At 40.0% G+C, this 13660-nt stretch overlaps 1 protein-coding gene across 1 annotated transcript; it reads left to right on the top strand.

Moving 5' to 3' along the window:
• Positions 1–4398: 4398 nt before the first annotated feature.
• Positions 4399–13275, top strand: LOC143932947 (cell adhesion molecule CEACAM1-like). The gene is given in 4 exon segments (XM_077455880.1): positions 4399–4423; positions 4620–4694; positions 4697–4969; positions 13013–13275. Coding segments are annotated over 4 exon segments (636 nt in total).
• The last annotated feature ends 385 nt before the right edge of the window (positions 13276–13660 follow it).

A 13660-nucleotide genomic window follows, 5' to 3' on the forward strand; every position in this document is an offset into this window, starting at 1 on the left:
CCACCATGTATGGCCTGCATAAACAAAGAAAATCCATTTCCATTTCATGCTGTCAGCAATATCACCACATGGAAGAGAAATGTCACAAGGCCTGAGAAAGAAAATAATTTCTTTACACAAGAAAAGTGAAGGCTACAAGAAGATCAGAAAAGCTTTACTTATCAGTCAGAATACTGTAGCAAAAGTGATACAAAAATGTAACAAACATGGAACTGCAACCATCTCACAGAGATGTCCAGGCCATCCATGGAATTTAACACCTCGACAGGAGCATTTTCTGATGAGAAGGGTTGAAGAAAATCACCATGCAAGTTCACTGTAGTTAGAAAAAGAAGTAGAAAGTCAAACTGGGGTGACTGTTTCCCATTTCACAATACGGCATACACTGCAGAGGCATGGCAAGCATGGGTGTCATCCACGAAGGAAGCCTCTCCTAAAGCCCATGCACAAAAAAGCCTACCTAGAATTTGCCAGGGCCCATGCTGAAAAAGAAGAAGACTACTGGGACTCTTTATGGCATTACAAAGGTGAGGAGTACAGAGAAAAATGCATTGTGCCTACAGTGAAACATGGCGGTGGCAGTGTCCTTCTGTGGGGCTTCATGAGAGCTGCTGGTGTCACAGAGCTGCATTTCATTGATGGTATCGTGAATTCACAGATGTACTGCTCTATATTGAAAGAGAAGATGTTACCATCACGCCGTACTTTTGGTCGTCGTGTACTTTTCCAACATGACAATGATCCAAAACACCACATCTAAGGCCACTGTTGCATTTCTGAAGAAGAGCAGTGGGAAAGTGATTCAGTATTAGACATGCGCAATTAATTTCGGTCTGAATACAAATTCGGATACGTTTTTGGTCATTCTGAGATTTGGATGTATCCGAACCTCCAAATTTTGTAATCCAAGTTATACTATTAACCTTACTTTCACTTAAGATTCCTGAAGCAGAAAAGAATAATAACTTAGGCAGATATCTTTCAAAGTTAAACTGTTACTCTTGGTAAATATGCAAAGGGTATGCAATGCAAAAAAAATCATAATAAGTCAAGCAGTAGTAGCCAGTGGGTCCTGAAAGGGGGGGGGGGCGAAGAGTGGAGGAATCCTTGTGATGTAGATGTTCAGTGTTTTCAGCTAGCTCAACAAGGGCCCAGAAGGATTGCTTTGCAAAGGTGATCAGCAACAGAAAATAGCATGTGCAAAGTGTTTCCATTTTGAGACTCTAATGTAAAGAGATTGGATAAAGGTGTCTGCATGGTGTGGGTGTACACAGGGTGGGCTTCTGCCCACTCATAAATCCTGATGATACCAAGACTCAAAGGAATAGGATGTCCCGTAACAGGCTTATGAAGAATCTGCAATCAGTGAATGTGCCTGGCTGTACACCTGGAAATACTGGGATTCAGCTGGGTCTGTACCGGTGATGATTAGAGTGACCCCCGACAGTCATTCAGCTGGGTACTGGCAATAGTGGATCTCCTCGCTCGCTCACTAGAGACTCTCTATACAGTCTAGGCTGTGGCACCTGCTCACATCCCTACTCTCATGTCCTCACCCAGAATTCTCTATATCCCAGACAAATGGAATTTGTAGTCTGCAGCAGTCTGGCTCCAATGCAAATGCTGGCTCCTCGGACCACATATCCCATGACCCCTTGCTCTCAGGCGTAGTCTCTGCTTGCTCTGGATTCAGCAGATGATGACACAGGGCCCTGGCCAAGCACTAGAGGGAAACAGGCTCACTGCAGCTGTTACAGAATGTCCCACAATGACACAGGGCAAGGTTAGCCAGCACCTGGCTACATCTATATATTTATATACTGTATACAGGGCTTTTTTCAGCGGGAATGCGGGGGAACGCAGTTCTGGCACCTCCAGCACTGAATGTATATTAAATTGAGAGTATAGCCTCATGTAGAAATTTTAGCTCGAAAGCATCATCATCCAAATTGATATATAGAGAGAAAGGGATGCGGGTGAAAAAAAATAGGACAGTTGCTGAAGCTGACTATATATCTATTCCCAGACTCAAAAATTATGATGGACTGTCTCGGTACTAATAACAGGCAATATAAGTAGTATAAAAATATTTATTACATGTAAGAAATTACATACAAGGTACATTAAAACAAATTTTTTTGGAAGAAATTATATTTCACAAAACAAATACTCAGGGTTCCCCCTAGAGCAGGGGTAGGGAACCTCGGGAGTCATGCCTGTGATTGTTAGGGTCTTGCAATGTTTCATGGAGTTTTAGTTTCAAAACAACGGGAGAGCGGAGGTTCCCTACCCCTGCCCCAGAGGTATCTGTTGATGAAGTAAATTTTGAAATTGACTTTTCCTCTTCTAGTTTCACGGTGTGGTTACTACTTCTTCAGGAGGAATAATCTATAAAATATTTGAGTAAAGCACAAGTCAAATGCATTACATTCAAAAATGATAAACAAATATAATTCAGCAAGCTATATAATTCAAAATAATAATAATAATAATCAGATTGCTCACCAGGCTGGACAATGGCCAGCACTGAATGTATGTAATGGTAAGGGGTTCTGGGGTGTGCTGCAGGGATGCTCGTTGCTGGAGGGGATCTATTTTTGCAGGGGGGGGGGGGGCTATTGTTGCTGAGGAAGTCTGTTGTTTCTGGGGGTGGGTCGTATATTCCGGGGAGACCATTGTTGCTGGGAAAGATCTACTGTTGAGGGAAAGATCTACTGTTTCTGGATGATGGAGAGTCTATTGATGCTGGCTGTGGGGAGATCTGTCGTTTCTGCTGGGGGTCTATTGTTGCTAGGTGGGAAATGTTGTTGCAGGGGGTTCATTGTTGTTATCTGGCTATATTGTTACTGGCTATAGGGGATCTATTTTACTGCTTTTCTTGTTATCATTACCATAGTCCATATACATTACTTTGCACCACAAAATGATACGTGGTTCTGTTCTCTCTAAAAAGTGTTGAGAGTTAGGTAGGGTTTAGAGTCAAGGAAAGGTAGGGGCGGAAAAAAGGGATGACTCTGAAAGGGGGAGTTCCTGCACCTATTTTCTGAGAAAAAAAGCCCTGACTGTATATATACTGTATATACATTTCTGGCAATAGCTCGTTAGGAAATGATACTGTATTAACCTCCCTGGCGGTATGATTATTTCGGATTTTAGGTGCTAAAAGCGGTACCATTATTTTGCATGAAAATTTGGCGTTTTATATTGTAGTCCTGCAATTCTTAGGAATAACTCACTTAAATCTGTCCAAACCAGAGTCTAGCAGACATCCCGGGTATGATAAAGTTTGAAAAATTAAATCATAAATTATAATATAATAAATAATTATAAATAATTGTACCAAATAATAATATAACAATAATAAAAATTATTCAATAATGTAATCAAATCAAAAACACTGAAATTTGCTCAGTTGCAGAATTGTCACTGTTATTACTTTTCAGTATTTGATGACGGATCTCCCCACAAATCGCTATCACTCAATTCTGCGAGTGATTCCAATTTATTATCGCTGTTTTCTAGCTGGTCTAAAATCATTTTTGATGTACAGTGACAGTTTTGGTTGCTATGGGCAATCTCCAGTTTCCAGGCATAAAGAACAGTTTTTATTATATAAAACTGCATGCAGGACACTGGGCAGACCACTAGGGACAACGGGGATGTGAAATATTTACATACAGCAATGTAATCTGTAAGATTACATTATACTGTATGTATACTGTTTGTTTCACTTTTTGAATTTGGCGCCGATCTCCGTGCCCGTGCGTCGCAACGCTCGCAGGGCACGGAGATCGGCGGTGTGATGCATCGAGCGAGACACGGCTCGCTCGTACAGCGGGGAGACAACGCTGGATCCGAAGGAGAAGGTGAGTAAACCTCCTCCTGGATCCAGCGACGCTGTCCCGAGTCTGACTCGGGGATACCGCTCTTGGTATAAAAAATCCACCCCGAGTCAGACTCGGGAATACCGCCAGGGGGGTTAAGCACCATGGCAATTGCTGATAGAGAGAAAGAACTCCCGTTAATTAATTAATTCACCTAAAAATTTGACCAGAAATACAAATATAACCTCTGTTGTTCGTTAAATTTTTGAATGACTTCACCTCACCAAGATTTATTTTAACAAGATTTGTCCAACAGCTGCTCACTAAATATACAGAGCAGTGATTCTCAACCAGGGTTCTGTGGAACTCTAGGGTTCCTCCAGAGGTTGCTAGGGGTTCCTTCAGCATTGGGCAATTTCTGCCTCTCAGATAAGTTCCCACTCACACCATTGATATTTTTAACTATCTGTTAATTCTTCCCAATGTCCATAAGTGTAAGGACCATTCTTCCCACTGACCATCACACATGTATCATGAGTTGAGTTGTAGATTTCTAATTTTTAGCTGGGGTTTCATGAGACCGGAGAACTATTCCAAAGGTTCGTCTATGTTGAAAAGGTTGAGAAAGGCTGACAAAGAGCGAATGAAGGCATAAACTGATGGGTGAATCCCACTAAATGGCTTCCAAAGAATCAATGGGCACATTTCCCAGAGAATCCTTGATAAAAAGGCCACATTGATTGAAATTTCTTCACATTTTAAAGCTACAATCACTGTTCTTTTTATCTCTTGCAGTTCTCCTCGGTGTGTTGGTGGATGTGTCCGGTGGAATGAGGAGTATTCAGCTGATCCCTCAGAATCCGGTCATTGGGGATCTGTCACTCTGAGTGTTACTGGGATTACTGGGAGAATTCGTTATTTTATTTGGTATAAAGAATTAAACACAGACAGTGATCATACAATCCTTATATATATTCTTGGTAATAAGTCTCCAGTTCCTGGACCTCTGTACAATAGTAGGATGACACCTCTCCTCGATGGTTCTCTACAGATCTCCAACCTAAATAGAACAGATGAGGAAAATTACACAGTGAAGATACAAGCAGATCAGCAAAGGGATATAAGGGTATACTTGAAAATCTATGGTGAGTAATGCCTTAGCCCCTGTACACACGGTCGGAGATTTCCACAACCAAATCCGTCGGATTTTGCCCGTCGGATTTTGTCCGTCGGATCTTGTCCGAAACTGTTGCATACACACGGTCGGACAAAGTTGGCGAAAAATCCGATCTTTCAGAACGTTATGACGTAATTTCGTTACGATGGGACTACATTCAGGCTAGTAGCCAATAGCTTTGATGTAGGAATTTGATCTGAGCATGCGTGGCACTTGGTCCGATCAAAATTCTCTACACATGATCGGAGTATGTCCGATTGGCCCAGTTGGTCGGGAAATATTTCCAACATGTTGGAAAATTGGGTCCGACGGATATTCCAACGGAATCAGTCCGATGCATACCACACACAGTCGGATTATCCGACGACACGGTCCGATAGGACACATTCCGACGGATTCTCCGACCGTGTGTACAAGGGCTAAGAAAATTGTCAGACAGATTTACCATTAATGTATTTGTTTATTTTTCACTGTATTTTTTTGAAAGCAAAAGAAATACACAGGATGGGGTATTAATCTGGACAGGCGAGGAGCCTCATTCACAAAAGATGAATTTACACCACCAACAAGGGTGAGATTTATTTACACCGTCCCCTACAGAAAAATCCAACTAGCAGTTGGCTCATGTTTGCATTTTCACTATTAGGACATTTTTAGCTGAGCTGGGAGCCTATCCAGTCAAAAGTTTGTGCCATCATGACTATTAATAAATAATAGCTTATATCATGAATGTCCCAAAAAATTGTCTAAAAACATTGTCTGCGAGCTAAGGAGGAGATGGGTGGATAGCTCAAATGTTTTCAAACAGCAGACTAGGCTTTAATCCTCTTCAAACACCTTATATTCATAATGTCTCTCTGTTCTTGTAGACGTTGTAGATTAACTACTGAGCCACAATGGTATATTTTTCAACGGCATATTGGTAGTCCTTTATGTACCTGGTGCTCTTTATGAACGACGCTGGATAAATAGCCGTCATTAGTCACCTGGGAACACAGAGACACTGGGGGTTATTTACAAAAGGAAAATCCACTTTGCACTACAAGTGCACTTGGAAGTGCAGTCGCTCTAAATCTAAGGGGTAGATCTGAAATGAGTGGAAGCTCTGCTGATTTTATCATCCAATCATGTGCAAGCTAAAATTCTATTTTTTATTTTGCTTGCATGTCCCCCTCGTATCTACAATGACTTTACTTCCAAGTGCACTTTCAAGTGCACTTGCAGTGCAAAGTGGATTTGCCTTTAGTAAATAACCCCCACTGTATCCAGCCAATCTGAGTGGCTGTGTACCATGCGATTTCTGTGATTGGTCATCGCAACAATCACATGGTATTGTTTACTGTACTGATCCTTCTCCTTCTTGTTAACAACAGGAGAAAGAGAGAGATCAATACTTATGAATGGGCACAGAATGAAAAGATGCTGCATCTGCTGATTCATCCTTCCTAATGCATTTAGACCTGTGCTGTTCATTTAGTTCCAAATTAAAATTCAGGCAAATTTTTGGATTATTCCAGATTACAGTTGTAAAGAATTTAAACAAATTCAAAATTTTGGATGAAATTCAAATAATTTTCGATTTGAATTAGAAATCAAATATTTTCGAATCATATACGAATTCTCTGAAGATGATAAAATAGAAAATAAAGGAATAGAAAATAACTGAATAGAAAATAGAAGAATAGCGTAAAAGATTAAAACAGAACCAAATAGAATAGAAAGAGATTTGAATAGAAAAAAAAATAGAATAGAAAAAAATTGAATAGGAAATAAAATAATAGAATATAATAGGAATAAAACAGAACAGAATACAAAATAAATGAATAAAAAAATAGAAAAAAAGGATAGAATAGAAAATAAAGGAATAGAGTAAAACAGAACAAAATAGAATAGAAAATGAAATAATAGAATAGAATAAAAAGTAGAAAAGAATAGAATAAAATAGATGGAATATAACCATCTTCTGAAATTCTAATTTTAAATAGATCACAATTAAATTTGAATAGAATAGAAAAGAATAGAACAGAAAAAAAAAGAATATAACCATTTCACACAAATTCAAATAAACTAAAATCAAATTTTAATAGAAAAGAATAGATTTGAATATAAAATATAAGAATAGAATTGACTAGAATATTCTGTGTTCTGAAATTCGAATAGAATAAATTAGAATTCAAATTGAATAGAACAGAAAAGTATAGAACATAATATAATAGAATAGAAAAGTAAATAGGATAAAATAAACACTGGAAAATATTTTTTTTAAATTTCAAATTTTGAATATAATGATTTTGAATTAGAATATAATAGACAAAAATAGAGTAGAAAATAAAAGAATAGAATAGAAAAAAAAACAATAGAATAGAATGGAATAAAAAGAATATAACCTTCTTCCAAAGATTGATTTTCGAATAGAATAAATTTGATTTTGAATGGAAATCAATTCAAATGGAATTTCATTTGAATGGAATTCACATGCAATTTAATTTAAAATTGGAAGATTTTAATTGATTCAAATTTCGAATAAACAAAGTGATTTCTGAAAACAAATTAAACAAATTAAACAAATTAAACAAATGTAACTTATCTAATTTATGTAAATAACAAATCAAAACAAAACATTTTTTCAGTCTAATTGCAGTGACACATATTATCTCCAATGCTATCTCTAGTGACCTGTATATTAACCCTTCACCTCCATCTGGTCACTGTATGTGACAAGTATGTGAACCTCTCCACCTTCCTCTGTGTATGAACTATACATTACTGTACCTAGTACACAGTTTTCAAACCTCATTTTTAACCACCTGAATACTGACGTGCTTCTTAATTTCCAAAAAATTGTGTTAAAAAAATAAGATTGCCTTGGGATTATCTGCTTGCCAAAAAGGAGTCATTTTGGAGGTGTTTTGAATTATTTAGGCATTTCTTTCTTAACCACTTCTGGACCAAGCCTATTTTTGACACTTGTTTACAAGTTAAAATCAGTATTTTTTGCTAAAAAATTACTTAGAATCCCCAAACATTATATATAGATTTTAGCAAAGATTCTGAAGAATAAAATGATGGTCATTGCACTATTTTATGTCACACGGTATTTGCGCTTTCAAACTAAATTTTTGGGGAAAACAATATACTTCACTGGATAAAAAAAAGAAACAGTAAAGTTAGCCCAATTTTTTTGTATATTGTGAAAGAAGATGTTACACCGAGTAAATAGATACCTCACATGTTAAGATTTTAAATTGCGCACACTCGTGGAATGGCTACAAACTACGGTACATTAAAAAGCTGCATAGGCACTTTAGAACGGTTACCAGCTTAGAGATACAGAGGAGGTCTTTTGCTATTATTATTGCTCTAGCTCTGATGATAGCGGCGATACTTTACATGTGTGATTTGAACACCGATTTTTAACCGCTTCCTGACTGCCTCATGATATACTGCGGCAGAAGGGCACGTACAGGCAGATTAATGTATCTGTACATGGCCCTTTAAGAAGCGGCTTGTGGGCGCGCGCACCCACCGGGAGCTTCGCGAGGGCGTTCGCCAGTCCCGCGGACTCAATGTCGGGGATACCAGCGATCGTCTCACAGAGAGGAAGAATGGGGAAATGCTATTGTAAACAAGCATTTCCCCCGTTCTGCCTAGGGACATTGTCACTGATCACCGCTCCCTGTAATTGGGAGCGGTGATCAGTGTCATGTCACATGTAGCCCCTCCCCCCACAGTTAGAATCACTCCCTAGAACACACTTAACCCCTACAGTGCCACCTAGTGGTTAACCCCTTCGCTGCCAGTCACATTTACACAGTAATCAATGCATTTTTAATTGCACTTATCGCTGTATAAATGCGATTGGTCACAAAATCACGCCAAAAGTGTCCAATCTGTCCGCCATAATGTCGCAGTCATGATAAAATCGCTGATGGCCACCATTACTAATAAAAAAAAAATATTGATAAAAATGCTATAAAACTATCCCCTATTATGTAAATGCTATAACTTTTGCGCAAAGCAATCAATAAATGCTTCTTCGATTTTTTTTTTACCAAAAATATGCAGAAGAATACGTATCAGCTAAACTGAGGAAAAAAAAATGTTTATATATTTTTTGGGGATATTTATTATAGCAAAAAGTAAAAAATAAAGCATTTTTTTTTAAATGTACGCTATTTTTTTGTTTATAGCGCAAAAAATAAAAACCACAGAGGTGATCAAATACCCCCAAACAAAAGCTCTATTTGTGGGAAAAAAAGGACGTCAAGTTTGTTTGGGTACAACGGCGAACAACCGCGCAATTGTCAGTTAAAACGAATCAGTGCTATTTTTTTTTATTTTTTTATTTTGTTTTACACTTTAAAAAAAAAATCTGATCACTTATATTGCTGTCACAAGGAATGTAAACATCCCTTGTGACAGTAATAAGAAGGTACTCTTTATGGAGAGATATGGGGTTTAAAAGACCCCAAATCCCTAATTTGCACTTAAAAGTATTCAAAACATTTGGAACACTGTGGATTTTTTTTAAATTGACGCCATTGGCAGCCGAGCAATCCTGAAGTGACGTTGTTATGATGCTTCTGGGTTACTACATCAGAGACTCTATCAAAGCCAATTTCGGCTTTGTACGGGACTCTGGTCAGCCGGCGGATGTGCCGGCTGGTGGCTCGGGTTTCCTGGTGGGACAGGTGACCCGGACGGAGCAGCAGAAGGCGGCGGGAGTGGGGGATGTCCCCTTCCACCCCTGGTAATAGAGGTGGAGTGGCTGCTGAGCCGCATCAGTTGTTATCGCCAGAAAGCTGACCGACAGCTCTAAAAAACAGTAGCTGCAGGATTCACCCAGGTACAACCACTTTCTCAAAGTGATGTACAGGTACGTTGTTTTGCGTGAAGTGGTTAAAGCCTAAGTTCACCTAAAAAAAAGTTAGTGTAGCTGTCTGCCCTTAACCCATATGGGCAAGCAGTTACAGAATGACAGGAAGAATCAATAAACTATTAGAGCTCTCATCAGTGCCCTGGTAGTTCATTGAAAACGACAATGCTTGCAGTGCTTGATGATAGTTGTAGTTCTGTCATTCACAGAACTCTGTGAATAAATGACGCGGCTGGGTGGGCGGAGCCCTGTACAGTCACAATCTTTTTAACTGACAGTGGCCGTGGGGAGGAGATCCCCCACCCTCTGTCACAATGAGGGCTGATTTAGTAACATGTAACCCTGAATAAATTTTTTTTTCTTTTTCCATTTTATAGTACAAAATTTCAAAAACCCCAGAGGTTACTAATTACCACCAAAAGAAACCTCTATCTCTAAAAAGAAATGTGGGTACAGTGTTGCATCTCACAGTAATTGTCAGTGAAATTGTCATGAAGGGGTAATGAAGGGGTATTACAGGCTGGTACTCAAGTGGTTAAGGTTCTAATAGTATGTTAATACTGGTTTCATGAGCAGGTTTATGTGTGGATTTCTCATTCAACAGGTCACCCACCAGCTCTCTTGTGGGGGGGGGGGGGGGGCAGCTGCAGTTGCTTCTTCATGGTCATTCTACCTTCCAGAAGCCAGCAGCATCTTAAAGCTGAACCTTGGGTAAAAGCAAACATTACCTTTGGAGTGGGCTTCCCCCAAAAAATGCTTATTTTAATCTAGGGGTAACTTAAGCAGAAGTTTTAATTAGCTTACCCTTCCACCCCAGCATCTGGCACTCTCTTCTTCTCTCTGACACTCCAGGGTGTGGGTGGACCCTTGATGTTCTTACTTACAATGCTGGTGCTTGGTCTTGCATTGCATGGGATGACTTTGGTGGGAGCTATACTCCTCTATAGAAGAGCATGAGCATGGAAGAACATGAGGTCTTCACTCATGACACGCAGGTGGTCACTAATGAGAGCTACTTACTGAGGGAGTGGGGTGCTCCACACCCAAAAGGATTTTGGGTGTGGAGCAGTTATTTTGTTTAGCCCCACTATAAGGGCACTGTAATTTTACCCTCAGTTTATCTGAAAGGAACACCAAGGACGATGCCTTATGTTTTCACTCCCTTGAATGAAAGGCATATGGCATGGGGTTTTCAGCCTGTGGTCCTCGGAGCCCTCTGATGTAGCCTGCGACCTCCTGCTCTGGGATGGTGGGTTGGCAAGCCCAGATCACAGATTGCTGACCAGCCATCCCAGATCATCAGTGTTGTGAATGAAGCTGTTGGTAGAGGAAGCAAAAAGCTGCAGAGCAGAGCCGCATAAGCCAATGCTTCCTGTATAGCGCCAACACCTGTCACAGGTGAACCCAATCGGACCCTCAATTTAACTCTATGGGGAGGTGGATGTAAACGGACTAGTGTCTGTTTACACCTGCCTACCTCCAATCCGATCCACTAAAAAAACATAAGGGGATCTGTGCCCTTCCATTTGGGCAGATTGAAGGGCCCATAGAGTAGAGTGGGCAGTGTCCATGTTGGCTCTGCATATGCCGACCTGTCATCCACCTGCTCTGCTCATTGTGGCCAGTGACCATTTACCAAGTTGCTCAAGTGGCCCTCTCTCTTCAAAAGGTTTGGCACCCCTAGCCTAAGAAATGAAACAAACAGCTCACAGTACCATCCTCTTAAGGCTAAGACCAGGAGGGAAGAGACAGTGGCAGGAAGTGTTCCTTGAGAGAGTCATCCTTCAACAGGGCAGAAACTAGCAACACAGGAGAAGGAGTGTTACCTGGACGTAATAATGTCCGCAGTGAAAGTGTTCAACACAGCTGTGTGTGGATACCATGAAAAAAAACACAAGCTTTTTATAGTGCCATGTTGCACAGTATAAATGTGAGTGAATATGTTTTATGTGATTTTATGTTAAAGCGGACCTGCAATCATTTTTTCAACTTTTCCCCTAATACATCTTCTGCCCTTATTTTCTACATAGTAAAGCATTTTTTTCTGCCAGTAAATACCTTATACAGCCCACTTGCTGTTTCTTGTCTGGTCATTAGCCTAGGCTTATGACATCATTCACAGCTCTTTCTCTCATTCTTGTGAATGTTTGCCAGCAAGGAGGAGGGGGGAAGTGAGTCATAGGAGGGCCAATCAGAGCTGCAGAACTACAGAGCTGGAGGGGGCTGGATGAGGGAGGCGATAACAACAAGATAAGACAGTATCATGTGTATTCATCCACGGAGGAGTAGAGTGCAGGCAAGCAGAGGTGTGTCTATATGTGTGCCTCTGTGTGTCTGTGTAAATCCAGGAAGTGACCAGGCAGCAGATTCAGCTGCCCATAGTTAAAATGGCTGCAGCCGGACTTATGCCGCCTACACATGATCAGAAATTCAGTCAGCAAAAGACCAATGAGAGCCTTTGGTCGTAAAATGCGACCATGTGTATGCTCCATCAGACTTTTGCTGCCCGATTTCCAGCCAGCAAAAGACTGAGAGCAGGTTCTCAATTTTTCGGTCAAAAAAAGTTCAGATCAGAAATTCCAATCGTCTGTAGCAATTCTGACGTGCAAAATTCCTACGCATGCTCGGAAACAATTTGACGCATGCTCGGAAGCATTGAACTTAATTTTCTCGGCTCCTTGTAGTGTTGTACGTCACCGCGTTCTTAGTGGTCAAAAGTTCAGTGAACTTTTGTGTGACCGTGTGTATGCAAGCCAAGCTTGAGCGGAATTCCGTCTGAAAAACCATCCAAGATTTTTCTGACGGAAATTCCGCTCGTGTGTATGCGGCATTAGTGGAGGGAGATTACTGCAGCATATTTGACAAGTACAGAATCACAATATATATAAAATAATATGCAAAGTGGTTGGAGGGAAGCTTCAGAATGGCAAAGATGTTGTTTTTACAGTTTATGTGAGCAGACTGCAGTTCCACTTTAAATAAAAAAGAGTTTTAGATGTACTCTCTACCACATCATACAAAGCTGAGAAGTAAAACTATTACTACCTGTAAAAAAAATCTATAGTCATTCTATGATATGAAAAAATCTAGAACTAATGCCATTCCTTTAACTATTTCCATTGTCTTTCTCTGCAGACATGGTTAGTAAGCCAACAATGACAGCCTCTACCTCCCTTCCTAGGGAAAATGATGCCATCACCCTCACCTGTACCTCTACTAATGCAGAGAGGATAGTATGGAGCAGAGTCCCCTCTGGAGCCACCTTGTCTTCAGATAACAGGACTATCACCTTCCTGAACATCAACCATATAGATTTAGGGGACTATCAATGTGAGGCTGAGAACCTTGTCAGTAAGAGGACCAGTGATCCCTACACACTGACAGTAGCTTGTAAGTAACTAATATAACTATCTGTGTTGGTGTAAATATAAATCAGAAATTCTACTGATTCTAATTTTTCAGTATCCGATCAGTCACATAGCTGGCCTTAGATTTAGCCAGGATTACATAAGAGCCTACCACACTTAAAGTGTTTTGCAAAAGTATTCACCCCCTTGACTTTCTACCTATTTTGTTACATTGCAGCCTTTAGTTCAATTTTTTTTTTAATCTGAATTATATGTGATGGATCAGAACACAATAGTCTAAGTTGGTGAAGTAAAATTAGAAAAATATATACACACCTTTTTGAAAGGCCCCAGGGGCTGCAACACCTAAATAAGAGGCACCACTAACCAAACACTGCCATGAAGACCGAGGAACTCCAAACAAGTAAGGGACAAA

This window comes from Lithobates pipiens, unplaced genomic scaffold, assembly GCF_037356315.1.
Source record: "Lithobates pipiens isolate NorthernLeopardFrog02 unplaced genomic scaffold, aLitPip1_a1.2 Scaffold_27, whole genome shotgun sequence".
NCBI classification, from domain to species: domain Eukaryota; kingdom Metazoa; phylum Chordata; class Amphibia; order Anura; family Ranidae; genus Lithobates; species Lithobates pipiens.